This window comes from Hydra vulgaris, chromosome 15, assembly GCF_038396675.1.
Source record: "Hydra vulgaris chromosome 15, alternate assembly HydraT2T_AEP".
In the NCBI taxonomy this organism is placed as follows: domain Eukaryota; kingdom Metazoa; phylum Cnidaria; class Hydrozoa; order Anthoathecata; family Hydridae; genus Hydra; species Hydra vulgaris.
This window is the reverse complement of record NC_088934.1, coordinates 47,804,660-47,832,458: the sequence shown is the minus strand read 5'-3', so window position 1 is coordinate 47,832,458 and position 27,799 is coordinate 47,804,660. Positions and strand designations below refer to the sequence as shown.

The 27,799-nt window shown below is 27.8% G+C and overlaps 1 protein-coding gene and 1 long non-coding RNA gene across 5 annotated transcripts in view; one reads left to right on the top strand and one right to left on the bottom strand.

Moving 5' to 3' along the window:
* The window catches only part of LOC101238498 (mu-type opioid receptor), a 30,187-nt gene extending 23,955 nt beyond the window's left edge, over positions 1-6,232 (bottom strand). Inside the window, exon 1 of one of the 2 annotated variants that reach the window (XM_065820382.1) lies at positions 6,074-6,232. In XM_065820382.1, the coding sequence (XP_065676454.1) occupies positions 6,074-6,076 (3 nt within the window). In that variant the 5' untranslated portion in view covers positions 6,077-6,232. The remainder of the gene's footprint in view (positions 1-6,073) is intronic. The other variant, XM_065820380.1, reaches the window with a different exon arrangement.
* A 17,543-nt stretch (positions 6,233-23,775) lies between these two features.
* LOC136091631 (uncharacterized) lies at positions 23,776-25,897 on the top strand. Of its 3 annotated transcripts, none has more exons than XR_010644139.1 (5): positions 23,776-24,057; positions 24,143-24,256; positions 24,779-24,873; positions 24,998-25,455; positions 25,530-25,897. It is a non-coding gene; the product is annotated as an uncharacterized LOC136091631 (long non-coding RNA). The 3 variants fall into 3 exon arrangements; XR_010644138.1 differs by having other exon boundaries at positions 23,781-24,256; positions 24,998-25,163; positions 25,283-25,455; XR_010644137.1 differs by having other exon boundaries at positions 23,778-24,256.
* The last annotated feature ends 1,902 nt before the right edge of the window (positions 25,898-27,799 follow it).

The following is a 27,799-nucleotide window of genomic DNA, read 5'->3' as shown; positions in this document are numbered from 1 at the left end:
TTTACAAAGTCTGAATTTGTCACTTCAGGGAAAAGAAAAAATTATATCTGATCTTGCTCAGACTATTTTTAGTTTTAAAAAAAAAATTATTCTTTTTCAGAAAGATCGTACTTTAAAAACCTTTAACCATTTTCCTCAAATGATAAATAATGATTATTTCTAATCCTTTAATTCAGTATGATGATCATAAGATTGAATCATACAGGGAAAAATTAAATTATCGTGCAAATCTCACCACTGAGCATTTGTCAGAGTTACTTCGAACAGCGACTACAAGCTTGAAGCCAGATTTTAAGAGACTTACCACTAAAGTTTAGAATCTTAGTGCCTGATTGGAAAATTTATAACTTTGTAATTTTGTTACTTTTTTAAAAATTTATGATGTGATTATGTTTCTTTTAACAAATCTATAACTGGTTTTCTAGTGTGAGTAAAAGGGAATCAAATTTTTATTTAACTTGATTAAAATAAATTTTTCGAAATACTCAAGATAATTTGAAATTTTAAACAAGCTTACATTTAAAGTAAAGCTTTTGCCTTTGAAAATTTTTTTTTTCAATTTAGACATAAAAACTAGTAGTAAACATAAAATTTGTACACAAAACGTTTTTTAGAAAAAGTTCTTCAGAAAAATTTATTTCTTTTCATAAAAAATTTTACTTTCAACTTCATGAAGTATTTTAAAACACTTATTATTTATCTAATTTTTTTGCAAAAAAACTTTAAAAAAAGAATGCATCATAATTTTCTTAACGAAATTTTTAATGCGGCTCTTCGGCTCACGTAAGTATTTGAATGGGGCTCTCGTCCTAAAAAGTCTGGCCAGCGCTGAACTAGAGTATCAACAAACTCAAATTAAACTCAAATACTAAAATTAAAACCAAAACTAATAATAAAATAAGTAAACGCATAAATAATATGAACAATATTGAACAGTTTCAAAAACAATTATCACTGCTTCATTGGAACAAGGACGTTTTAATAGATGGACGTTTAACAAAAAAAAAGCAAAGATATGTGCGCTTGCAATTGTTATAAATAACAATAGCCAATCAATAGGAAACATTTGCGTCACATGGAAATACTTTTATATGATTATACATCAAAAAGACAACTGTCTCATCTATCCATTCAAATAATAATACTTGATTATGCAAAGTATTGTGAATAAGATATTTTACTAATTTGTTAAAAATTATTCTATTTATTCAATTACCCTTGTATAATTCCTGTATAACTATATAACAAAAAGTTTTTAAATCATATATTCAACTTCCAAAAGCAACATTCAACCAAACACGCAATTCTTGATATTATAAATAACATAAATAACTCCTTTGTAAACAGAAAGTACGCCCTTGGAGACTTTATTGATTTATCTAAGGCGTTTGACATTGAAGATCACTGAAGATCTTAATTAGAAAAATGGAAAAATATGCAATAAAAGGTGTTGCACTAAACTGGTTCAAAATTTTTTACTGGACAGAAAACAATGCATCATTGCTCATGAAAAAAAATTTTCAAAATTACTCAAAATAAAATGCGGCGTCCACCAAGGTTCCATTCTTGCACCTCTTTTGTTTTTAATATACATAAACAATCTTCCTAAAGCCTCAAGTAAATTGGATGTCACAATGCTCGCAGACGACACTAATTTATTTTATGCATCCTCATCAATTACAGAACTTTATGAAACTACCAATACCGAACTCGAAAAAATAAACAGTTGGTTAAAAAATCTAACAAATTATTGCTAAACACAGAAAAAACCAAATACATTCTTTTTCATTCTAACCTTATAAAAATACCACCCGATTTACCTTCACTAAATGCAGATACTAAAGAAATGGAGAGAACCCAAGCAACTAAATTTCTAGGGATACTTATTAATGGGAACATCTCATGGAAATCACATATAGATATATTAAATACCAAAGTATCAAAAACAATGGTATCCTTTACAAAGCTAGTTCTATACTGTCTCTTTCTGAGTTCGTATACTTCTCGTTCATGCAAAGCTACTACATATACGCTAATATTGCATGGGCGAGTACTCATAGATCCAAACTAATTACACTATATCAAAAACAAAACATGCTGCAAGAATAGTTTTTAATAAGGATAGACTCTCGCATGCTGAGCCACTTTGAAAAATTTGAAAGCATTAAATGTATATCAAATCAATATGTTCCAAAATTTATTATTTATGCTAAAATATAAACTTGGACTTGTTCCTTCTCACTTTTCAAAGAATTATTTCCAAAAATTGAAAAAGTAGATACTATACCAGAGGAACGGGAAACTTCAATGTACCTTTTAAAAAAACTAATCTCTCGCGCTTTTCCATTTCGTACCGTGGTCCTTGTCTATATAAAAAATTAATATCCAAAAGTACTCAACTGGAAAAATCGAATAACTTAAATACTCTGAAAACGTTATTAAAAGATCTCATTTTAAACACTAACAACTTTAAGAATTTTTATTAACCCTAAAACATTTAAAACTATGTATAAAACTAACTTTGCTCCGAAACCAATGTAAACTCTGATAGCTCTACAAACTCTAATAACTCTAAAAACTCTAAATAACTCAAAAACAACAACAACAACAAAAAAACAACAAAAATAATAGGCTTATTTATTAAAGTATTCAAAAATATTAGTATCGCATAGCGGTTTCTTGATGACAAGACCGTCGGTCTTCTGCAAGTTTCCCGCGTTTTTCGAAATAATTTCAAATACTTTACAGTTTTATTTTATATATTTTTTGTATAACGTAACTTTGTGATTTTTTTTTTAAATTTTACTTACTCTGTAAAGATTCTATTATATATTACGAAGTTGTAAAGATTAAAGAAAAAATTCAAATACCAAAAAATATCAAAACAAAGTTGTGCGGCAGAAAACGATTTGATTTCCGTCAAAAATTAGAAGTTTATATTTTTAAGAAAATAGTAAATTCAAAGTGTAGGGAGTAATGGTTGCCAACAAATTTTAATTCAATCTTTAAATGATCTACGATACAGGGTCAACGACGCCGGGGGGCACCCCGTGTGCCCCCGGCTCCACTTTTTTTCTAAAGGACTTTTTAGAAATTGACTATTGTGCCCCCCTTACTTCGAAACCCGTGTCGTCGGCCATGTGATATGACCTACAACACGTAGAAAATTCTTTTTACTTTACAATATTCATGTAAGTATATTGCATTTTTACAAAAACATTATTTTTGAAGTCAAAGTTTATTTACAAACTTATTATTAAACAAAGTTTGCATATTAATTAAAATGTTTTCGATTGCATGAGACATTCTTAATTACATAAAATGCATTTATATTTTGCAAAAGTTATTATTTTACGAGTAATAAAACATTTGCTGAAAGAAGTTAGCAAACCAAAAATGTCGTTTAAAAGTCAGTTTATTTTGTAAAAAATTTCGCTAAGAATTCAAACCTCCATAGAATTTCAGTACTTGACGGCGCCTTTGATCTATAGCAATGCGTTAAATGTCCATTAAGGGTATGACTAAAAAGCACATTTCATTTTTTTGGAAATGGCATAGCGGCAAAAGATGAACTTTTACTTGTATTAACTTAAAATAATAATTTTTTTTTTTCCAAATTGAAAAAAACTCCCCCACCAGTACAGATGAAAATTTGGTCCCAGCTATCTGAAAATACAAAAAATTCAAGTTTTTGCATTTATACTACGGGCAGGGTCACTTAACAAAATTTCAAAAAATATCGTGAGAATAATTTTTGTAGCTTGATCTACTTTTAGATTATGTATTGGTTTTTTGATTGAAGATTTGTCATTGGTCTTTTTGTTCTACATTACATTGCAGAACGTGCTTCAAATTCTAGTCAAGACCTCATTGAAAATTATAGAAACAAAAGTAGACGGAGAAGTAAACATAATGGTTCTAGCTTATCATTGTTTAAAATTTAAAGCAACTGATAAAAAATCTTGGATAAAAATCATAAAATTTTCTTTAAATAAAAAATGTACAGTTACAAAAATATTTTATATTTAAAGTACAAAAAAAATTAAAAAGCTCCCCCCCCTCCCAAACCTCTCAAATATACACATGGTTGCAAATGGTTAAGATCAACTCTTCCTATCATTTTTACCATAAAAACAAAACATAATCTAAAAGTAGATAGATCAAGCTACAAAAATAACTCTCATGGTATTTTTAAAATTTTTATTAAGTGACCATGCCCGTACTATAAATGCAAAAACTTGAATTTTTTGTATTTTCAGATAGCTGGGACCAAATTTTCATCTGCACTGGTGGGGGAGTTTTTTTTACGATTTGGAAAAAAGTATTATTATTTTAAATTAATACAAGTAAAATTTCATCTTTTGCCGCTATGCTATTTCCGAAAAAATGAAATGTGCGTTTTAGTCATACCCCTGATGTCCATCTATTAATACGTCCTTGATTGGAAGCATATAAACTTTATGAAAAATTACAACATTTTATTCTGCCTATGATTTCAATTTTCCTATTTGTGAAAAATCAATAAATCAAAAAAACTTAAATGCTCTTTGGGTTAGAGATTGTTCATAAAGTACGTACGCTTTTACTTCAAGCTCTCCTCCTCCTCCTCCCCCCCCTCCTTCCCGCATTTTGCAATACGCTATTTTGAGTACCCTCCACCTCCCTAAAATTACCGACGATTTTAGCCTACCTACCCAACATTTGATGATATTTTTTTAAATTTGGTGTCTCCTTACTTTTATAATTGACCCCCTTTCCCCCATCTCATATGCACCATTTGCAGACCCCTTCTCCCCCATCTGAACGTACGTATTTTATTGACAATCCCTAATTTAGGGTTTTAAAAAATCATCTAAGATCAAATAAAAGCTATATATAAATTACTTAAAAGCAAGTTTGTTTTTAACAGAAATAGTTCTACTGAGCATGCAATCATCCAATTTGTCCGTGAAATCTCTAACTTTTTTAAAACTTACAATTCAGTTAAAGTGTTTTTTTAGATTTATCATAAGCATTTGATAAAGTAAATCATGGCATTTTGATTCATAAACTCAATTATTTTAGAGTGAATGGCGTAATTTTAAAATGTTTAAAGAGTTATTTAACAAATCAAAAACAATTTGTTTCTTTTAACAATCCTTATCAAAAAATGTTCTAGATATTTCATGTGGTAATCCACATTGATCAATTTTGGGGCCACTTCTTTTTTTAATCTACATTAATGATTTGTATAGAGCTTCTAATTTTTTAAGTATTATGTTTGCGGTTTATACTAATTTATTTTGATCTGATAACAATTCTAATAAACTTTTTACTACTATGAATGAAGATCTCAAAAATATTTCTAACTGGTTTAAATGCATTAAACTTACCCCAAATATTAAAAAAACAAAATTGATTCTTTTTCGTTCGATAACTAAAAAACGTTATTTACCCCGAGCTCTACCTGACATTTTTATTGACCAAATTGAAATACAAAAAGACATCGCGTCCTTGATGAGAACATAACATGGAAGCAACATATTGATTATGTTGGTACTAAAGTTTCCAAAAATTTTGGAATTCATTATAAAGTTAGAATCTGTATAAATAAAAAGGTTTTATCCCAAATTTATTATGCATTCATTCATAGCTATATGAATCAAGTTACAACCTCTCTATCGCCGTCAGAAACACGCATTACATGTAACTAATTTTGCACTTTATTACACGTCATTACAATTTTAAAATTGTAATAACGTGTAATAAAGTGATATGTGTATGTATGTGTACGTATACTACAAAATGATATGTGTATGTATATTTATTTTATTATGTTGTACTTATAGCTACTTTATAACCCATTATTTTGTTTACACCATTGTTTGGTTTTTGGTTCAAACGATAAGATTTTACTGATCTTCTTTTAGATACCTAGTTTTTGAAATGTTATTAATATTTGCTTACTTTATAAATTGTATTAAATTTTATCTCTCATTATATAGTAAAAACGAACTAAGAAATGTATTATACAATTTTTTTATTAATGAATCTTATGATTTTATCAAATATAGTAGATAATTTGTTTTCTTACCATCAAGTATCTGATTATGTTATCAAGCAAAACAATTTTTTTGTTTGTCTCTCGTCGAAAATGTAAAAATGTAAACTCTTCTTGACTAACTTGATTATAGTTTATAATTTAGTATAGGATTGATATTTTATTTGATCGTTATCTTTTTGTCAGCGTGTTTTATAATCACTGTATAATCCGTGTATAGCAAAAAATATAAACTTTGATTTTATTATTTTTTTTAACAGTTAATTGTTAAACTTAGCAGTTGACTGCTTATGTTGATAATCAAAATAAAATTAATTAATCTTATGTTAAAAAAAAACAACAAAAAACAAAAAAATTATTAGCCTTCATTTTTTTTCAAAAAACCGTATGATTAAAAGTCACAGACCGTCATTAAAAAAGGCCAAAATTGAATGTTATCTGAAAGCATGGCCTTTTTTAGTGACGGACCGAAATAATCAGACGGCATTTTTAAAAAATGAAGGCGATTTTTTATTTTTATTATTTTTGTAAGCATTTATATTTAGGACTTTTAATAAATCTGGGTTAATTAGATAGTAATTAGTTTATTATAGACAAAAATTTTTGTAAAAAATAAATAAATAAAGCCTCTGAAATGAAAAGTCTAATGTTTAATACAAACCTTTCATATTTTATTAGCCGTCCGGACCCGTAAAACACAGGTCTTAATAAGACTATTTAACACCGGCCATTTTATACTTATTAACTTCAATATTTTTTACATAAAAGGAAAATTTTTTAACATAGGTAACAGTTGCGTAACATTTCTCTCGGTGTTTTTGGAAACTTATAATAAAATATAAACTTTTTATTAAGATGTTTTCATTAAGATTTGTGTCCTCTTTTGTTTAAAAAGCAAAAGTGGACACAGAAACTGGCAACAAAACCTCATATCAATTATGATAGCTCTGTCTGTTTGATATTTCTTATAGGAACTTTTCTATAACAAACTCTTTACAAAAGTTTCCAATAAATAAAGGCTTTGTAGCCTTATTGAAGTTGTTGTTTGGTTTTAGCAAAATGTTAAACTATAGCTGTTGTTTCACGGTAACTATGTTCCATACCCAACTATATCTAAACTTGTTCTTAATTTGGCCTCTTTACATCAATAAATTATAGTAAACGGCAGAAAATTAATCGATTTAAAATTTTTGGCTTTTAGTTAATAATTTACAATACTAATTTCAATATTTTTTACATAACAAACGTATCTTTAACATAGACGACAATTGCATAGCATTTCTCCCGGTGTTTTCGGAAACTTAAAGTGGCTCATATAGAAAAAAAAAATCTTAATAGAATAAATTGCAACGGTTCATATATATTTTATTGTATTTTTGATGATATAAGAAACTCAAATTTCATTTAAAAAACTGTAAATAGGGGAACCTGTTGTACCTTTAACCACATTGTACCTTTGGTCACTCTACTCTGTCGGCTTACTATTATTATTTAAAAAAAACGTGAAGTGCCATTTGAAATGATAGTCCATGACGACTCTTCTTATCGTAAAACATTATACTTGGGATTGATGATATCAAGCCGTTACTCAAGGAAATAAATGCTCTAAATGTATACAAACTAAATATATACCATAACTTGTTATTTATGTTTAAACTTCAAAATGAAATGATTCCAAAATATTTTTTTAAAAGTTTCACTCAAATTAATCATAAATATGAAGCAAGACATTCAATGAGTAATTACTACATCCCACTAACATCACTCAAAAAATCTGACTTCTCGACTATATGCCGGGGACCACGCTTGTGGAATTCGGTTCTTGACGAAAATATGAAAAAAATAAAATCTATTGCTACATTTAAAAGAACTATAAAAAAACACTTACTAAATTTAAACATTACGTACATTCTCTCATTTTTTTGAAAAAAAAATTGAATTAGTTTTGTATTTTTAATTTTTTATGTACTTTATTTAATTTTAATATTGTATTGAATATGTATATGCATATGAAGCGAATTAAATTTTTTTTTTTTTTTTTGTTTATTGTCTTTAATATGTATACGAATATGTACAGATTTGTAATTTTTTATTTGTTATTTCATATTTTAACTTTATCTTAAATTTCTTCTTTTTTTAACTTTAAGTTCTTTTTTTAACTTTAAGTTCTTCTTTAACCTTCTAAAATTTCTAACCAATTTTTTTTTTTAAACTTAATAATTTCACTCTTTTATGTAATATTGGAAAATGTAAACTTTAATTGTATTTTTTTTTTTTGTATTTCACAAAGGGGCTTGATGATAAGTCATTTTGACTTCTACTTGCCCCAGTCAGCTTGTAATTATATATATTTGTTTAAATTTATAGATAACATTGTAAAATGTGTAAAATGACGAAATAAATAGAAAAAATCACGTAATCACGATCCACAAGTAAATATAAGATTTGGCTTTTAAAAAGTAAATATTTGTGTTAATCTTATTCTGATTTTAAAACTGTGATAAATTGTTGTTTGATTCATCTACGACATTATAAACATTACCCAACACCATTTTTTTTGTGATGGAAAAGTTTGGATGATTATGTCTGACCGTAAATGGGGATTAAGACGATAATTGTTAAAGAAACCCATCTCGCGTACTGCTGCACAGTGGGCCAGTAGGTGGACAAAATGGGAAAAATTTTAGTTGTCTAATCTTGAAAACCTATTTAATTTTAGTATCTACATATATTAGGAGAAATCTATTGATAATTTATTTATATTAAATCCCTTAGTTACCAGGACTCTAAGCATTTGAATATTGAGATAAAATAAAAAAATAAAAAAATTATAAATAATAATTAACGGTGACATCAACGTTGTGTTATATTTCAATTACATCTACGTTTTTGAAACAAAAAATTAGTACATGCTATTCTAGAGTATTTAGAGATAAGAAAAACCAATGTGTGAAATAAATTTGTCATAGCATGTTATCTCAGTTATACTTTGAAAATCACAGATTAAAAAAAAAAATTTCTTAAGAAACTTATTTTTTGCCGCACAATAACTAATAATTACCACAATTTGCCATGTGTTGTCTTATATTTATTTGAGGTATATGATGCTTCAATCGAGTTTTAATTGATTGCTCGTCCCCTTAAATCCCCGTTCAGATTTTATGTATGTTTTTACTTGGTTGCTATGGTACTAAATTTTGCATAGCAACAACTCATTTTTACATTAACGTTGTTTTAACAGTATTTTACTTGCGCTAAATACACAATATTGGGGGTATGTATTAAAATGAGATTCAGAATTCTTATGAGGTTAACTTTTTTTGGTTACTATAGATACCTCACTTTGCATAACATAGCAACAACATATTTTCGGTAGTTGTTAGTAATTTAATTACTAACACTGACAGTAATTTAATTACTTTTAATTTTAATTACTAACACTTGTAGTAACTTAATTACTAACAAGTATTAGTAGTCCAGGCGGCATATATATTATAACATTTTACTTTTAAATACAAAATACTTGTTACAATAAGTATTTAGATATGGTTTTGTTAAACTTAGACATTCATAATTTTCTCCAAAAAAACAATCTTAGTATTTCAAAACAAAATATTACTGAAGTAAAACAAAATATTACAAAATATTAAAATTTATTCAGCCAAAATTTGCTGATTTTAAAGACGTTGATTTTAGACATGCTGTTCAACGATTTGTTTACTTGTATAAAAAAAAGTGGAAATCTGCAAACTATACTGTGAAAAATTTTGAAAAGAAGTTTGTGAACTGGCTTAATGAATATTTAATTGTTAGAAAAAAAGACAATGAACCAACTGCAAGTAGACGTGGTCGAAAACCAGTTGCATTTGATAATAGTTCTAATAAAACTAAAAAACGGCGTGTATCTTGTTTAATTGAATCTCATTCATCCAATGAATTATTTTTTGCTGCTAATAAAAAATTTAGAGATGAATCTGTTGTTATTGCTGCCAAGAATGTTTTAAATATATCAAATACAGATAAAGCAACTAAATATTCAGCAGACGAAGCACTGGCTTTAATAATTGATGCAAGTCTGACAAAAGCTTCCTATCAATTGATTAGAAGCGGAGCCTTGGAGTCCAAGGCTCCGCTTCTTGGAATCCAAGGAATCTGTGATTGAAGAAGATCAGTACATTAAAAGTGAGATAGAAAGCTTGGGTATGATTTTATTAGAGGTTTGCGGATCTTCGACATTTTTACGACTGCAATTTTATGTGCGAACATCAACCAAATTTTCATGCAAAATTTTCTAAAAAATAATCCATAAAAAAGTATGCTAACCATACATTATAGTTAAAAAAAAATCAAGATTAATATTCGTTTTTTAAAAATAGTCTAGGTTCATATATGTTTCTATTAAGAATCACCACAAAATAACGTTTGCCTAGAACTACCTAAAAAAAGTGGTAAACTTAATCTAACACAAATTAAACTATTTGGTGGTATTTTTTTTCGTTGAAATTTGGCAAGTGAATAACAAACGCATGTAGAAAACTATTTTAATAATAAAAAAAGGGGATCGATATTTCTTCTACTGCAATTTCATGTGTGAACATCAACCAAATATTCAGGAGCAAAATAATCCATAAAAAAGTTCAGTAACCATACATAAAAGTCTTGAAAAAACAAGATTAGCTCTTCTTCTTTCAAAAAAGTATCTATGTGTATATATGTTTCTAAAAAAAAATTCTACAAAAACACGTCTGTCCCACGCTGCCTAAAAAAGTGTTTAAAAAATGAGAACCAAAATTTTAGCATAAAAATCGGTTCCGTAAATCGCGATTTCCGCGTACCTACTATAGGAAATTAAATGTATAAAAATAGTTAATTAATTCTGTTAATATATTTAGTTTTAAAATGCCAAGGAGTAAGATTGGTGTTTTTCGCCAAAAGATTTTCGAAATGGATATGCTTAATGCAGTGAATTTTGTGCTTCAACAAAAAAGTGAGCTTAAGTTAAGCTGCAAGACATTGCAACATTAAAAAATCAACTTTAATATATCAGTTGAAGCAGTTTAAAAAATCTGGTAGTTGCGAGTATTTATATTCACATACCAAACCAAAAACAATATTCTCAACAGAAGAAGAATTAATTTTGGTAAGCTACTTGGCAGATGCTGCAAATATGCATTATGGACTTATATTTAAGCAGATAAGGTCCTTTGCATATGAGTATGTTTTAGCAAATCATAAAAAAATTGAAACTTCATGGATGAAAAATAAATGTGGAAGTGATAATAACAAGCTATCTCTACGTAAACCACAACCTACAAGTCTTGGTAGATCTTCTGCATTCAATAGGGAAACCGTAAGAATTTTATATAAAAATTACAAAAATTTTTTAGAACATTATCATTTTGACCCATCAAATATTTGGAACTGTGATGAAACAGGAATTACCACATTCCACGTACCACCAAAAGTTCTAGCTCCAAAAGGTAAAAAGCAAATAGGGAGCATGATTAGTGCTGAAAAAGGCAATAATGTAACAATGATTGCAGCCATTAATGCTACTGGAAATAGCATCCCACTAATACTGGTATTTTCACGTGCAACACTTCCAGTAGGAAAAATAATTGTCCTACTGGAAGTGTAGGAGCAGCTAATAAGTCTGGATGGTCAAATGAAGTCATTTTTGTGCAATTTCTTAAACATTTTATTAGTAATGTGCAACCATCAATTGAAAAACATTTTATATTAATGAATAATCATGGGAGTCATGTAAACATTTCTGTTATCGAGTTAGCAACAAAATCGGCCATAGTTTTAATGATATTTCATCCTCACACAACCCATAAAATGCAACCTCTCGATCGTGGTGTTTTCGGACCATTTAAAACTTTTTATAACAATGCCATGAACAACTGGATGATATCACCAGGCAATGCTGGTAAACCAGTTACAATTTATAAAAAAATCTTACCTTGTTTATCAAGCTTATCCTCATGCTTTTGTACCAAATAATATTTTAAACAGTTTTAAATGTACTGGATTTTATCTATTTAATGAAAATATTTTTACTGATATTGACTTTTTAGCTGCAAATGTTACTGATAGGCCAATAGTGAATATACTTGATAATTAAAGTGAAATTGTTTTTAGAAATTTTTTTATTGTCAAGTAAATATTCTAGACTTTATGTAGCAGATTTTCAGTTATAGAAGTTGTTGGTATAGTTTTTAAAGTTATGTATCTTAAGAAATCAGAAGACTTTTGTAACAAATTTATAAGAGAAGATGACAATCTTTATGATGTGGAACTTGAGGATATTTTTATGAAACTTCCACCACCAAGTATTGGTCACGGTTCATCTAAACGTCAGTATCTTATGTTTGATGTTGATCTGACTATTTGTAATAATTATTACATAATACTCTTTTATTGTCGTATTTGTCATCATTAAAATATTTCCTTTAAAAATATTATAATCATATGTAAATGAATATAGACTGCCAGATAAGTTATAAAAATAAATTTTTGCTCTTTTCTTATCTAAAATAAAAAAAATAACTGTATATATTAGAAAACATGTTTTGTACAATTAAGTTGCATTTAAAGTTTTGGTACTTAACCCTAATTATTTCATGTAAGTAGTATCTAACTAAAGAAAATATGTGACTTTATCTAAATAGTTATAATAACTGATTTTATTTAAAAAAATTAGTAATACTGAGTATCGTAACTTTATTACACAAGTCTTTGCAAGATTGTAAGGATTGATTTTTCTAATTTTTTTCAGACAATTTGCATTAATTACAAAATAGTTAGGTTTATTTTTTTATTGACATAAGGTAGACCAGAAGTAGCTATATAACAAGCTAAAATATTAAAGAGGTTCAAACATTGCACGATTTTTTAATAATAACATTTTGGTCAAAGGAACAACGCGCATCGGTCAAAGGTACAACGTACGTGTTGTACCTTTGACCAATTGACTTCTTTTTTTAAAACGCGGGAAGAAGATTCTTCTTGGTCGAATGAAAAAAAGTTCTAAGTATAATTTTTGGGCAAAATATGAGAAAATGTTATATAGTTTGAATGGTTTAAATTTACTCAATAGACAACGCAAAAAACGCATTAAAGCAAAAAGTGGTCAAAGGTAGAACAGGTTCCTCTAAATTATATTTTAGGCAACTTTCAACGAAATCAGAGGTAAAAAACGCAAATTTGAAAAAATTAAAAACGGTGTTTCTTGATTAATTTTGGTTTAAACTCAAAAACTTTTTGGTTATAGCTTCATTACATTATTTTCATTCATTTCTACTAAAAGAATGAAAAAATAACTAAAACATCAAAAACGGGACACAATACTTAAAAAAATCACATATTTATACATAATAAAAAACGGGTGTTGTGTTATAAAAATTGATAAAACTATTCTTAGTTGATCATTTTAGTACATCTGAAATCTTAATGATTAAGGAACATACACTAAAAATTTAAGCCAAAAAGCTTTTCTTTATCTCGAGATATAATGCTTTAAAGTTCAAAAAAATAATAAAATTAAAAAGTTATGAAAACCATGACCAAAGTTTTTCTATAAATAGATATTATTAGCAAAAAGATGAAACTGACCAATAAAAAAGTTTAAGTAAGATAATTTTAGTAAGTATTTTATGCAAAATGATATATATTTAATGAAAGCATTATAAATTTTGAATCAAATGGTATATTAAAAAAAATTAGAATTTTTTTTTTTAAATTGTGTATTTTTCTATTTGAGCTACCTTAAGATTATAATAAAAAAAAAAATTTAATTAATTTTTATAAACCCTCTCACATTCGCTTTAAAAAGAAAAAGAGGATTTAGGAAACGGGCCACGGGTCCTAGATATGTCAGAAGTTAGCTCTATCTGGTTGACATTTTTTATAGAAATTTTTCTGTAAAGTACTCTTAACAAAATCTTTCAATTAAGCTGTTTTAAATACCAATTTTGGCAATTATTATTAAGCGTTGCTGAGATTTTAGAAACATTCTAAAATCTCGGCAACGCTCCTTAGAATAGACAAAATTTCATCATAAAGATTGAACTCATCTTCTGAAGGAATGACTGGAGCTAGTTTGGTGTCATCTTTTCCAGGAATGTCTCTAATGGAGCTGAGGATACGACGCATTTTTACAATGTTTTCCAACATCATAAAAGTTGAATTCCAGCGTGTCTTCACGGTAGTGATGATTTTCACAAATTTCAACTTATCCTTCCCAACAACATCACTGTCATCAAGCAACAGCTTTAGCTAAAAATTAAAATAGAATTATAAGAAACATAACATAAAAGGTGATTAGTACTATTTACTATTATTAAAAGCTGATTTTAACTGTGTTATATGTTTTTACTTTTTAAGTGTTAACATTTTATCAGTTATTGATGATAGCTATCATTAGAAAAATTTTGTCACACAAAGTGTACTGAGAAGTTTAAATTGCGCTTGTATTTTATTAAACTATAAACTAAATTGCTATAAAAGCTAAAAAGAATGTTAAATTAAAAACTTGTTACCTCTTTTTTAATTCTTTGCTCAGACAAAGATGACTTGTGGCATCTTGAACTTAATTAAGTTGCTCTTTGGATTGCTTCGTGAAGATCTTCGTGTCAAAACCTTTTGTTTCTTTGACAGTTGCTTCAACTGCCAAATTCAAAAGTTGATCAGCCCACAAAAAAGATGCATCTGCAAAATTGCACTTGTTAATTGCCGCCTTCATATTAGCGGCTGAATCATGGACACACACAACGGACAAAACTCCTTTATTTCCGGCCAACTCTAAGACATTCCAGAAAAGTAAAGTAAAATTAGTTGTTTGCTTTTTGATATTTTAAAATATAAACTAATATTTTTGTTGATTTTTTAGATATAAATAAAAGTATTAATTTTTGTCATTAATTTTAAACTAAATGGCGGGTTTTGTTATTTTGTAACAAAAAGTTATCTAAATAATTCAAACGGTTAACTTAATTTACAGAAATTTTAACCTAATAAAAATGAAATACTAAAACATACTTATCCAGACGAAGAGCAATGGCTTCAGCGGTATGTTGTTCGGAAAACGGAAAAACTCCAATCACAAACATCTTTAACTGAAAGTCTTCACTCACATAGTGCAATGTACTGGCTTAGTATGCATCATTGTTTTTGCTTTGCCAGAGGTCAGTTGAGATTACAAATCCAGCGGTCTTTGGCAATTCCTCCTTTAGAATGTTCTCTTGGAACCCATTGAATTGACTCCCCATCCCAAATATAAATTTATTTAAAACAATTAAAATTTTGCATACTTGAACCGGGAGTATGTTGTTGCAGCCTTCACATTCATTTTTGGATTCCAGTAGTGAACAAAATCTTTAAAAGCTTCATGTTCAACCAAAGAGAATGGCAAATTAATAGGGCCAAAAACTTGACAATTTCAATGTCTCCTCTAAGCTATTCACGGTCTTGTGGCTTATATTTGACCCAATGCTTTAGATTTTGGACCTTTTATGCTGATGGTCCGGAAAGTCTTCCTTGTTTAACTTTACTGCACAATACTAATGGTGTTTTATCAACTCGGACCTGCTAATAAGCCTCGTCTTCATTGTAGGTCTAAAAATTGATATGAAACCTGTTAAAATACGTAATATTGAAACATTCATCAGCATTTATTGAAAGTTATTGATATTTATCGTTAAATCTTGTTAAATCTTGGTTTTGTAATGGTAATAATAACTAATACATATGAAAATGAAAGTTAATATTTAAATTAAAAAAGTAAAAACATTTCCAAACTTTATTGCACCTGTTCTAACTCATTAAAAGGAACATGGCGCTTTTTCTCCAGGGCTGCAAACTGAACAGGATGCTTCCTTGTAAAATGTGATCTCATGCCAGATGTGTTTCTGTCCGTCAAAATGCAAGTTGCAAAAAAATACTAGCATTTTGCAGTAATAAGTCGCTCTTCATCAGGTGTAGTACTGACCTCTTCATCAAAGTGATTCCAAATTTCGGTCCTTGGCCTTGGCATTCTTTAAAATGTTGTTCAATTACAATTTTAATACTAATTCAAACTAATATTTTAACATCTTTCCTTATAAAAAAAAATTTATTTAAAGAGCCTTATAATGTATATCTAAGTAATTTAAAGAGTATTCAAAAACTTTTTCCCAGAGAGTTTTTAAAAACGTTATTATTACAATTAGCTAGTTAATTTCGGTTCAGTAGAACCATAACTGAAACCGTAACCAAAACCAAAAAAAAAAGTTATTTTTAAAAAAAGTAACCACAAAAAGAAATTAAACTATTTAATTGGTGATTTTAATTTTGATTGTTTACAGTATCACGTCAAATACAACATTAAAGAGTTTTACAATGACTTATTAAAAAACGGAGCGTTTCTCTTAAAAAAGGAATCATTAAATGCGATACCATAGATCATCTTCCGATTTTTTTCTCCATAACTACAGATACTAAATTAACATTAGATAAAAAAAAAATAGCTTTTGTAAACGCATTTATAGCAAAGCAAATTTAGCATCATTTAATGACCAATTATCAATGCTTCATTGGCACCATATTGATCATTTTCAGAACGCCTACTTAGCTTATAGCAATTTTCTTAAAACATTCTATGATATACGCAAATTTTCCTGAAATTGAAACAAACCAAAAGTACTAAGAAAATCTTCCACAATTAAACAAAAATTGTTTTTAAGTACATAAAATCCAAACCAGTTGAAAATAAAACCATTTACAAAAATTATGCTAGAGAGTTCGAAAGACAAAAAAAAAATTTCAAAAAAACAAACTCATTTGAAAAAAAAAAAAACTAAAAACGCACTTGGTAAGTTTTAAGAGAAATCACTGGTAAAGCTAAAACTAAATAAGGCGCTTTGTCAAACGGTATTAAAGTTAATGATAACATTTTATATTTCAAGCGATATTGCAGTTGAATTAAATAAGCATTTTATTTTAGCAGGGCCTAACTTCCATATACTGGTAATTCTTTTGAATTTTTACCTCAAAAAACAACAAATCTTAATTGCATTGAAATATCCTATCAGGAATTTGAAGCTGCTTTTAAAACGATTAAACCAAATAAAGCAATAGGATTCGACGGTATCAACGGAAATGTTTACATAAATTCATACGATATTCTATTTAAAATCTTTTCGTCTTGCGTTAGCCAAGGAGTTTTTCCTGATCAACTTAAAATTGCCAAAGTAACGGTAAATTTGCCAAAGTAAACAAATTTTGATAGTTGTTGGAAACAACTATCAAAATTATTAACATATATATAGATATATATATATATATATATATATATATATATATATATATATATATATATATATATATATATATATATATATATATATATATATATATATAAATTAGTAAAAAACACTTATCTTACTTTTTACTTCTTACAAGAAGTAAAGATGGTATATATATATATATACATACATATATATATATATATATATATATATATATATATATATATATATATATATATATATATATATATATATATATATATATATTAGGGTGTCCCACTTTTAAACTGACCAAAATATTTTCATTAGCACTCATTCTTAATCATCATCATTAGGCCCCAGGACCCACCAAAAAAATTTTTAGACTTCTAAGTACATGGGTTCAGGTAGAAACAGGTTTCATATGAGAGGTTGCGTGATTATTGAAAAAAATATCGCAAACATCTTCATTTTTCAATCATTTTTGATCTAAAAAAAATGTTTCCTTAATTTTTAGCTTTTTAAAAAATCACAAATGAGTATTTATCACAAAATAGCAACAATAAAAAGGTCAAAATCTTTAAAAAATTACATAAAATCAGTTTTTTTCATATCTTTTCCAACTTCTTTTCTGTTTTTACTTACAACTTGCACTGTGTCTTGTAGTAATCCTTCATCATGGGTTTGAGCCACAAAATCTTGAACAAGTCGAATGTGGCGCTCTGCCCTATCATTGACCACTGCAAGGTTTGCTACTTGATTTTGAAAATTTGTATATGAAACATTTGGAACATTAAAGTTATCATCTATCCATGTTTTTATCATTTCTCTAGAAATACCTAAGTAAGTAAATATCAGCCAGGACTCCTCTGTAACAAAATTAGACAAAACTGACATGGAAAGTATATGTGTTGGTGAATCTGGTTGTTCTGTACTGAACTCATCAAGTGATGGAGGATCAAAGCTTATCAGCTTTAGAGCTATTTCAGCTCTTTCCTTTGAATCTAGATCACCATTTGCTATTGAAAGAATAACCAAATGAGGGGTCAGGTACCAACTATGACGAACCAGGCTTGAATGGAGCTTTTTTTGCCAGGGGACCATACTTGGATTTAAATAGCTCATTTGACATCATTTCTAAAGACAGTTTGAAAGCATCCAAATCATTTGATGGTGCAAATGGAGACTACAGGAAGTATGATCCATAAAATGTGACAATAAAGTCAGTTGACATTTGCAACAGATCTTTCTCACTTTTATTCAATTTTGAATTTATCTTCGAAGTCAGCTGCATGGTCAGCAAGTATAGGCAGTCAGCCATGAATCTGGCATGATGTGCACCTGGTTGCTTGAATTGGAAACCAGGTACATGGCCCCCAAGTTAAATGACCAGTAGTTCACATAGAGCTTTATAGTCTCCTCTTTGAAAACAATCTCTTTTCAAGGCTGTTTCACAAAAATTCTTAGTATCTATTACTCTTGTATGAAAAGTAGTACCTACTTTAAACTCATCTCTGTCATAGTTAAAAAAAAGCAGTTGATTCATATTTTTAGCTCCTTCTTGTATTTCTCGCCAGTTATTTTGGAAATCTTTATATATTGCTCTTGATGGCGATTTTGTTGTTCTTTGAATATAATCCATTGCATGTGATATGTGCCTTTCAGATATGTGGTGCCTGAAAAAATTTAAATATGAAAAACTGTACACTGTACAATGTAAATGTATGTGACAAAATAAATGATTTTTATAAATATTTTAGTACCTACAGAGGAGCTAAAGCACTGGTCGTTGAAGCACATGATCCACCAGGAACTTTATAGCCCCATTGTACTATCCAATGTTAGAGGCAGTTGTATCTGCACTACAACCAATGATTTAGTCAGTGAGCTCATAGTATTCTAAAATGTTCTGAATAGCAATAGCTTGATCCTGTCCTTTAGATGACTCAATTTCTAAAACTCCGAGCAAGAAATCTAGGGGTTCATTGATCTGGGGTGATGAAAGACTGAGAACTAGCCTTTCTACAGTTTCAGAAATTTATTTTTCAGTTCTATAATGCTTGACAAGTTTTGTTTCAAAGTGAAGGACAACCTTTAAATCTCGTACTTTGTCTAGATTTTCTTCTCTGATCATTTCTGCTTCATTATTAATAACAATCTTTCTGTTTCTATGCAGACCACTCTTTGATACAGGAACTGTATTGAGATCAACACCAGCGATACTGAAAAGTGAGGCCAGAAGTGAGGTTTCTACTCTAACGCTTACCTTATACCTGGTCAAGAATGGAACCCATTTGTTAAGAATGTCATTCATTGAAAGCTGCAGGCAAACTCTATCTTTACTAACCTTCTGTTTTTTGGTGAAGGCTCAAAATCACTATCATTATCAGTTGCACTTGTTCCACTTGATGAAAATGATACTTCCATCTCAAAATTTTTCATTCTTTCCTTTTCCTCTATTGTTTTCTTCTTTGACCTTTCCTGCCTCTCTTTTTCCCGTTCATCTTCTCTATGCATTCTCTCTATCATATCAAACATTCTTTTTTCTCCATCTTTAATTCTGTCATGATAAGATTTGTCTTTACTGTTGTCAAACTTTACCATTTCACCTCTAAATGCTTTCTTCAGGAACTCAATGTCCTCTCTTTTTGCATCTTTGTCTCTATTTTCATCATTTTTGATCAGATTTAAGGTATCTGTTTTATAAACTTGAAATGTACAGTTTGCCTCATTTACAAAATCCTGTTTTTTTTTATTTAATTGCTCCTGTTTCTCCCTATTTTTATAAAGGGTTCTAACTTTGCATAGTTTCTGGTAGCGATCATAAGATTGTACAAGCGTTTCCTTGACAACTTGCTCTGTTAACCGAAATTTTGAATCAAAACCACCCCTGTCCCAAAGATTTAACAGTTCTCTGAGTATACATACACCAGTGAATTCCCCTCTGTTTTTAATTTCACACTCCCCTTCACTGCAAACCATAAATCTTGACCTTGACATTTGTGCACAGGATAAGTTTTGTTTATTGTTCTTTGATCTTAGCCAATATATTCGACGACAAACTTCTACCATTGTGGGTAGTCTAAAAAAATTAAAAGTAGGTTTACATTGTTTTTCTACATACAACTATTTTTGATAAACAATTTTACTCAGCTTTTTCTAATACTTTTTAAAAGTAAATAAAAAATATAACCTGTTTGGTGCAAACATATGAAGGGGATGCTGAAGCAAGTAGAGTGTTCTTCTACTCCTGTTGATTCGCTGAGGAGCTGGACTTCTGCTTTGGGATGTACATGAGGATCCTGGCTGATGGTCCCTGCTAGTTCTAGGAGAGGTATTTCTCAAAGAAGAATGACTTTGGCATAAGGAAGGCTCTTTGGAACTCTCCTCAGTTCTCTCTCTTGCTGCACTCTGACCTTTTCTGGTCCTAGAGGATCTGCGGAGGGTTCCATCATCATTACTATCCATTATATATTTTTTTTAATTTAGATATTTCTGAAAAATCAAATGTAATAGAAATCAATCAAGTCACATCAAATAAAAAAGAAAATAAAAAAAAACATATGAATTAGTAAAATTGCAGATATTTTAATATTTAATATGATAGGATACAATTTTATAATGAGTATTGGTATTTTTTTGTTTCAGCAGGCCTAAAAATTGAAATTTTATTAAAAAAAACATGTTTAAGGTCATTTAAATGCATTAAAATTACATTATAGTTTAGAACATAATATTATTTTCTCCATTTGATGTTTTGAAATGTTTTTTTAGACCAAAAATGTCTAAAAATTGAAAGAATTCTGTGAATAAATTTATGAATAATCACGCAACCTCTCATATAAAACCTGCTTCTACCTGAACCAATGTACTTAGAAGTTCAAAATTTTTTTTGGTGGGTCCTGGGACCTAATGACGATGATTAAGAATGAGTGCTAACAAAAATATTTTGGTCAGTTTAAAAGTGGGACACCCTAATATATATATATATATATTTGATAATAACAACAGTAATCTTCAAAAACTCCATAACTATGACATTTATTTATCATTCAAATTTGTTTGAATAAATAAATATTTGAAAAATAAATTAGAGTTGTTTTTGTACTGATTTATCGGATATAAGGCATTTAAACGATCAGTATGTAACATGATTTGATAAAAAATAGTGCATGTGAAAATATTTTAATATTTGATGATCGCTTAAAGAATGATTTGAGAATAGTAACTTGATTCAATTGTCACTTGATTTCAATTAAAAATTACTACAATTGTTGTAATTAAAAATTGATTTACCCACAAGCGATTAAAACATCAATATAATTATCATAATTATATAAAAATCATCATGACCCCATATAGCAAGTTAAAACAACAAAATTATTTTCCGCAAATGTTTCTTTAATATATACGAAATTTGTCATTTCTTAAATTAGGACTTTCTTAAAGCATAGGACTTTGTTAGGTCACACCACAGTTTTGTTTTTATTTAAAAAACTAAACAGTTGGATTGTTCTCCTAACCGCCTGAGCCGTTTTTAAAAATTTAATCTAAAAAATGGCACTCAAAATTAGGCAAATATTAATTTTTATCAATATTTTAATCAATAAATTGAGAAAATATATAGCAAAATAACTTAACTTAACATTTAGTTATATCTAATACAAAATATTGTAAAATATCTAATATAAAACAACTTAACATTTAGTTATATCTAATACAAAATATCGAAACCAAAGGATATTTTATCGGAATGTATCGAATCATATCGAAACTCAAAAAATATCGTTATACATTTTTTAGGGATAAATTATGCGATATTTATCGCTAAAAGCGATATTGATATCGTGCATGTCGAAACCCAAACGATATTTTATCGGAATCATATCGAAACATATCGGATCATAGCAATTCATATCGAAACCCATTATCGTAAAAAATATTGGTTAGTTTCGATATTTCGATAACGATACGCAGATACTTAATAAAAAATACTTATAAAAGCAATTAGTTTCATTTTTATACAGCTTTTAGAAAATGCTATGATGGTTAACGAAACTTCGTTTTAACAAAGAGATATAATAGCTTAAGGCAGAATGAAGCCGAAAATGATTTCAAACTTGTCTTTTTTATATTTTTTATTCCATTTTTATTCCATTTTTTATTCCATTCCCAGACGGCACAACTCGTTTAAAAGTTACGCGTCGTTTCTGTTGCGTGTTTAAATCTCCCGAAAACACTAAGAATAACACGTGTCAAGAATAGGGTTTTAATTCCGTGAAATTAACAATTATATTTTACCAAAAAACCAGTTTGGATATTGAGTTTTTAGTGATGGTTTTTCAGTTACAAAAATGGAGTATTAAATTATCATAAGTTTTCGCAACGAATGTGAAACCATTACTTTAAGCACGGAATTTTTCAAATTTATTGCATTTTTATTATTCGGAAGGTTTTAGAGTGTGTAACAAGAACATTCAGGAAAACATTTGTCGAGAAAATTTATATGTTAAATAAATTCAGTTTTTGTTAAGTATTAGCATGTATATATATATATATATATATATATATATATATATATATATATATATATATATATATATATATATATATATATATATATATATATATATATATATATATATATGTATATATATATATACATATATTTAAATATATATATATACATATAAATATATATATATGCACACACACACATATTATATATATATATATATATATATATATATATATATATATATATATATATATATATATGTATATATATATATATATATATTTAAATATATATATATATATACATATAAATATATATATATGCACACACACACATATTATATATATATATATATATATATATATATATATATATATATATATATATATATATATATATAAACGCATATATATACACACGTGTATCTATATACATACACACTTGTGTATCTATATATTTTATACAATGTATATGTTATATATGTATGTATAATATATATAAAATATGTATGTGTTTATTTATGTATTCATATGTATATATGTGTGTATGTATAAGTCTATATATTATGTATGTATGTTACATACATACATAATATATATATATATATATATATATATATATATATATATATATATGTATATACATATATACATACATACACACTTATAAATAAATGTATATGTTATGTATACGTAATATATACACATATACACAAATTTGTGTGTTTATTTCGGCGTATGTACATTTGTGTGTATTTGTATCTGTATATGTGTGTTTATTTCTGCGATGAATATATATACACATATATATATATATATATATATATATATATATATATATATATATATATATATATATATATATATATATACACATAAAATACATTTTTTGTGTTAACAGTATTATTGTTATTACTATTACTATTGTTATTATTGTTATATGTTTGAAAAATACTAGTGTTGTTCTTATATAAATGTGTGTGTACTAAATGCTATAGGATATCCTAATAATAATAATTATTTAACAAAAATAAAAAGAACAAGTTCAGCATAGTAGAAAGAATATATGAAAAAATATCGATCAGCCTTAGCTAGAAATTTATTTCCTGAATGTTTAAATTTGTCTTCGAGCTGCGATTCTTCACCAATATACTACCTATGCTTCATCGAATAAACTTTCTCTACCAATATTGACAGCAAAATCTAGTAATACTTTGTTGCAAAATACTGTCCGTAAGTAACTTTACTTATCTGTAAATCAATTGTTTATATTTGAAAATTATTATGTAAATGTTAAATTAATTTTTAATTGTTTAAGAAGATACAAAAATGAGTCAGCAGTATAAAAAATATGGCATGAGCCGAAGCCAGCAATAAAATTTCTTGCATAGTCTATCTGATTGCAGAAATGATATTTTTTTTGCTGATAAAGGTAAGGGTCTATTATCAAGCAGACTATGGCTAGTGATATGCATTAGCACATATTGAACTTTTTTTGTTTTGTTTGTGTGTATGTATATATATATATATATATATATATATATATATATATATATATATATATATATATATATATATATATATATATATATTTATATTTATATTTATATATATATATATATATATATATATATATATATATATATATATAACATTTTTAAACCAGAATATGTGGGTTTTAATAAGCAACAAAACATAAATTGAAAAGATTCTACTATAAGTCTTCTACTTACTTATAGTTTACTAAAATAATCTTACTAATTCTACTAAAAGTCAACTACTAAGTTTTTCACATGTTCAACAAAAAAGAGAATGAGATAAAATATTAATGGTGGTACAACTGTTAATGAAAATACTTGTATTGAAACTCTAGTTATTTATCTTTAACTTCAAAAAATTTAAAATGACACTAATATTTCTGGTAAATTTTGTTTTTGCAAATTTTATCTTTTAGGAGTTTTACTGTTATCACATAATCTAGATGAAGACAATATATTTATAGAAGACTTCAGAAACTTAATGAAGATAATAATATTAATGTTGATTAAGGTAGGTGACTATTAATGAACAGGGGGCATGTGTGCATTTGGTTTTTTTAAATAATATGTATAACTTATATTTATATTTATTACCTATATTTGAGTGTATGTTAGTCTAATTTATCTTAAAACAGGATATTTGCACTTTAACAAGCAACAAAACCTAAATGAGATGGTTTCGAATCAACCTTTAAAGATTTCTATATTTATAAGCAAAAATCAATTAAAAGAGGATTTACATCCTGGTACAAATGCTAATTAAAATACTTGTAAATACTCGGGCTTCTGGGTCTTTCCAAAGTAATAACTTATTTGCATTTAATTTAAAAGTTTATAATATTTAAAAAGTACAATAGTATATTTGATGAATTATGTTTCTTAATGGGTTTCATAAATTCTTAAAGGGCGTCTCTTATTAGGTTGAAGTAGGTGGCTCTAAAAAACAATTTGAAAAAAAGAATGAAGGGTCGATTCCGTTTAAATGTACATACACAAACAAACGTGATTAATAAGGAAAAAAGCAATTTTACTCTTCCATTGAATCATCACTCTGGTTTTTTCAAACAGCATTTTTTATAGTGCATTTACTTAGGTACAATACAAAACAATAGACTAAGATAATCATTTATTTTGTTATTTATTATAAAACTTGTTTTTTTTAAATAGATTAAGGCGAATCATCAAAAACCATTAACAATACAGATCGACCAAAAAATCAGACAAACGAAACCTCTCCCATGGATGATGCCATGTTTTAGCGTAAAATGATTGTGTCACACCATTACATAAAAAGAAATTTGGGCTACTGCAATAGTTTTTCGATAAAGATTTGAATGAAATTAAATTTGAACAGGTTACCTCAATTGAGGAATTAGTAAAGTTCGAGACCCGACTTTTAAGAAAAATTAAAAAGAACATTCGATGCTACTGGAATTGTTTGTAAAAATGCGAAAGCGTATTGTTATACGATTTTAGATTTTATAATGACGGAAGAGGCGATCAATCGAAATTAAATATTATGTATGGTAACCATGTGCCAAACGTCTTTTATTAGCTTATTTTTAATGATTTGGTTTATTATTTCTTTGTTTATTTTTTCTTCGTAGTATTATTGTAAAATAATTTACCTTGAAAAACAAAAATAAAACAACAAAATTGTCGTAAATATAATGTAGTATATATAAAAAAAGGTTTACATGTTTAAAGCTATAAACGTGTCTAACAAAACCTACGTATTTTTGGTTTATCATTTAACCGTGCTGAACAGCTGTTAGTTCAGGCATAAGTTTGGAAAACTTATGCCTGAACTAACTTAAGGACTAACTAAAGAAATAACTTAAGTTTCCGTTTGGAAACTTTATTGAATGCCATAAGTCCTGAACTAACTTAAGAACTAACTAAAGAAATAACTTAAGTTTCCGTTTGGAAACTTTATTGAATGCCATAAGTCCGTTTTAAACTATAAAAAACACGAATTTAAAACCTCTTAAAACACGAGTTTAAAACCTCAAAAACACGTATTTAAAACATAAAAAAACTCGTGTTTGAAACCTTAGAAAACACGTGTAAAATTCCAGTTAAACTTCCCGTGAAATCCACGTGTTTTTGGTTTACGCCTGGATCGTAACAAACACGTGTTTATACGGGTTTTAATTCCGAGATTAAAACCAGATGTGCCGTCTGGGTTTTTATTCTCTAATTATTAAAGCGGCAAGTCAAAATGGCGCTTTTGCGAAAAAATGAAAAATTTTGAAATGTAATTTGTAAGCTTTGAATGCTGTAATCGAAGTGAATTATTCACTTAAAAGTTTATTGGATATGTTTTTAACAAATATTCGATCAATTAAGAAGTTAATTACAACAAAAATCACGATTAAGGTGAAGTAGTTGTTTCTTGAACACCTCAGTTATAGGTATAAGTATCAAAGTTTTAGACAATCTTTACTTCCTGTCTGAACCTTATTTTTTGCTTGCCTGCTCAGCTTTAGGTTTGCTACATTCTTAAAGAATGTTCTTTAGGCCAGGTACTTGTTAAATCCCTCCAGACTTTTATTCTGTGTTGGAGTATTTTTGCTGGATTTAAAGCAGCCGTGTTAAGCCGAATTAAGCAGCTGTGGCGCGGCGGTTTTGCTCTTTCCTCAGAAACAAAGGATCCTTGGTTCAAACCCCACCTCTAGCAAGTTTTGCGATATCGGTTAGGAAGGAGGTGTGAACTTTCTATCAAATGTTTACCCACGATGCTTTACGATAAGACCGTACGGACTTCTTGGGGCACCTAAGTAAAACAAAAATTAAAAAAAAATAGCAAATTGCTATATTCTAAACATAGAGATTTAAAATTTCTTTTTGTAAATCCAGCAAAAATACCACCAATTCTTATCTAGACATTTATTAATTAAATTCTAATCTAGAAATGTATTATTAGTCGTTCAAAAAGCTGAACAAAAAAATAACAATAAACTAACTCTAATTTTTTAAACTTTAATCTTTTATTTGCAATGCATTAATTGTTTATGACGTTTTGAAACAATGTCATTGAATAATTTTTCACTGCTTAATTATCACAATTTAAAGTTAACCAATTAGACGTGAAGTCTGATTGGTTAACTTTAAATTGTGATAATTAAGCAGTGTTTAATAGAAAATTATGTTACTACTAAAACTATTCCTTAAAAAATGACGCATTTTAACTTCGTTCTCCTTCCAGTCTATTATAACTCCTTGACTAACTTTTAGAAAACTATCAACATTCAGATCATTTCTTAAATTATTCTATGTAGGAAAATTTTTTAAAACCAGTCATAAGAGAAGAAATGCGACCTAAAAATGGAACAAAATCATTATTAAAAACATTTATTACACTTTAATTACACATGTGTTATGCACTTTATTTACTTATTTGAAAACTCAAAAATGTGACTAAATATATGTAGCCA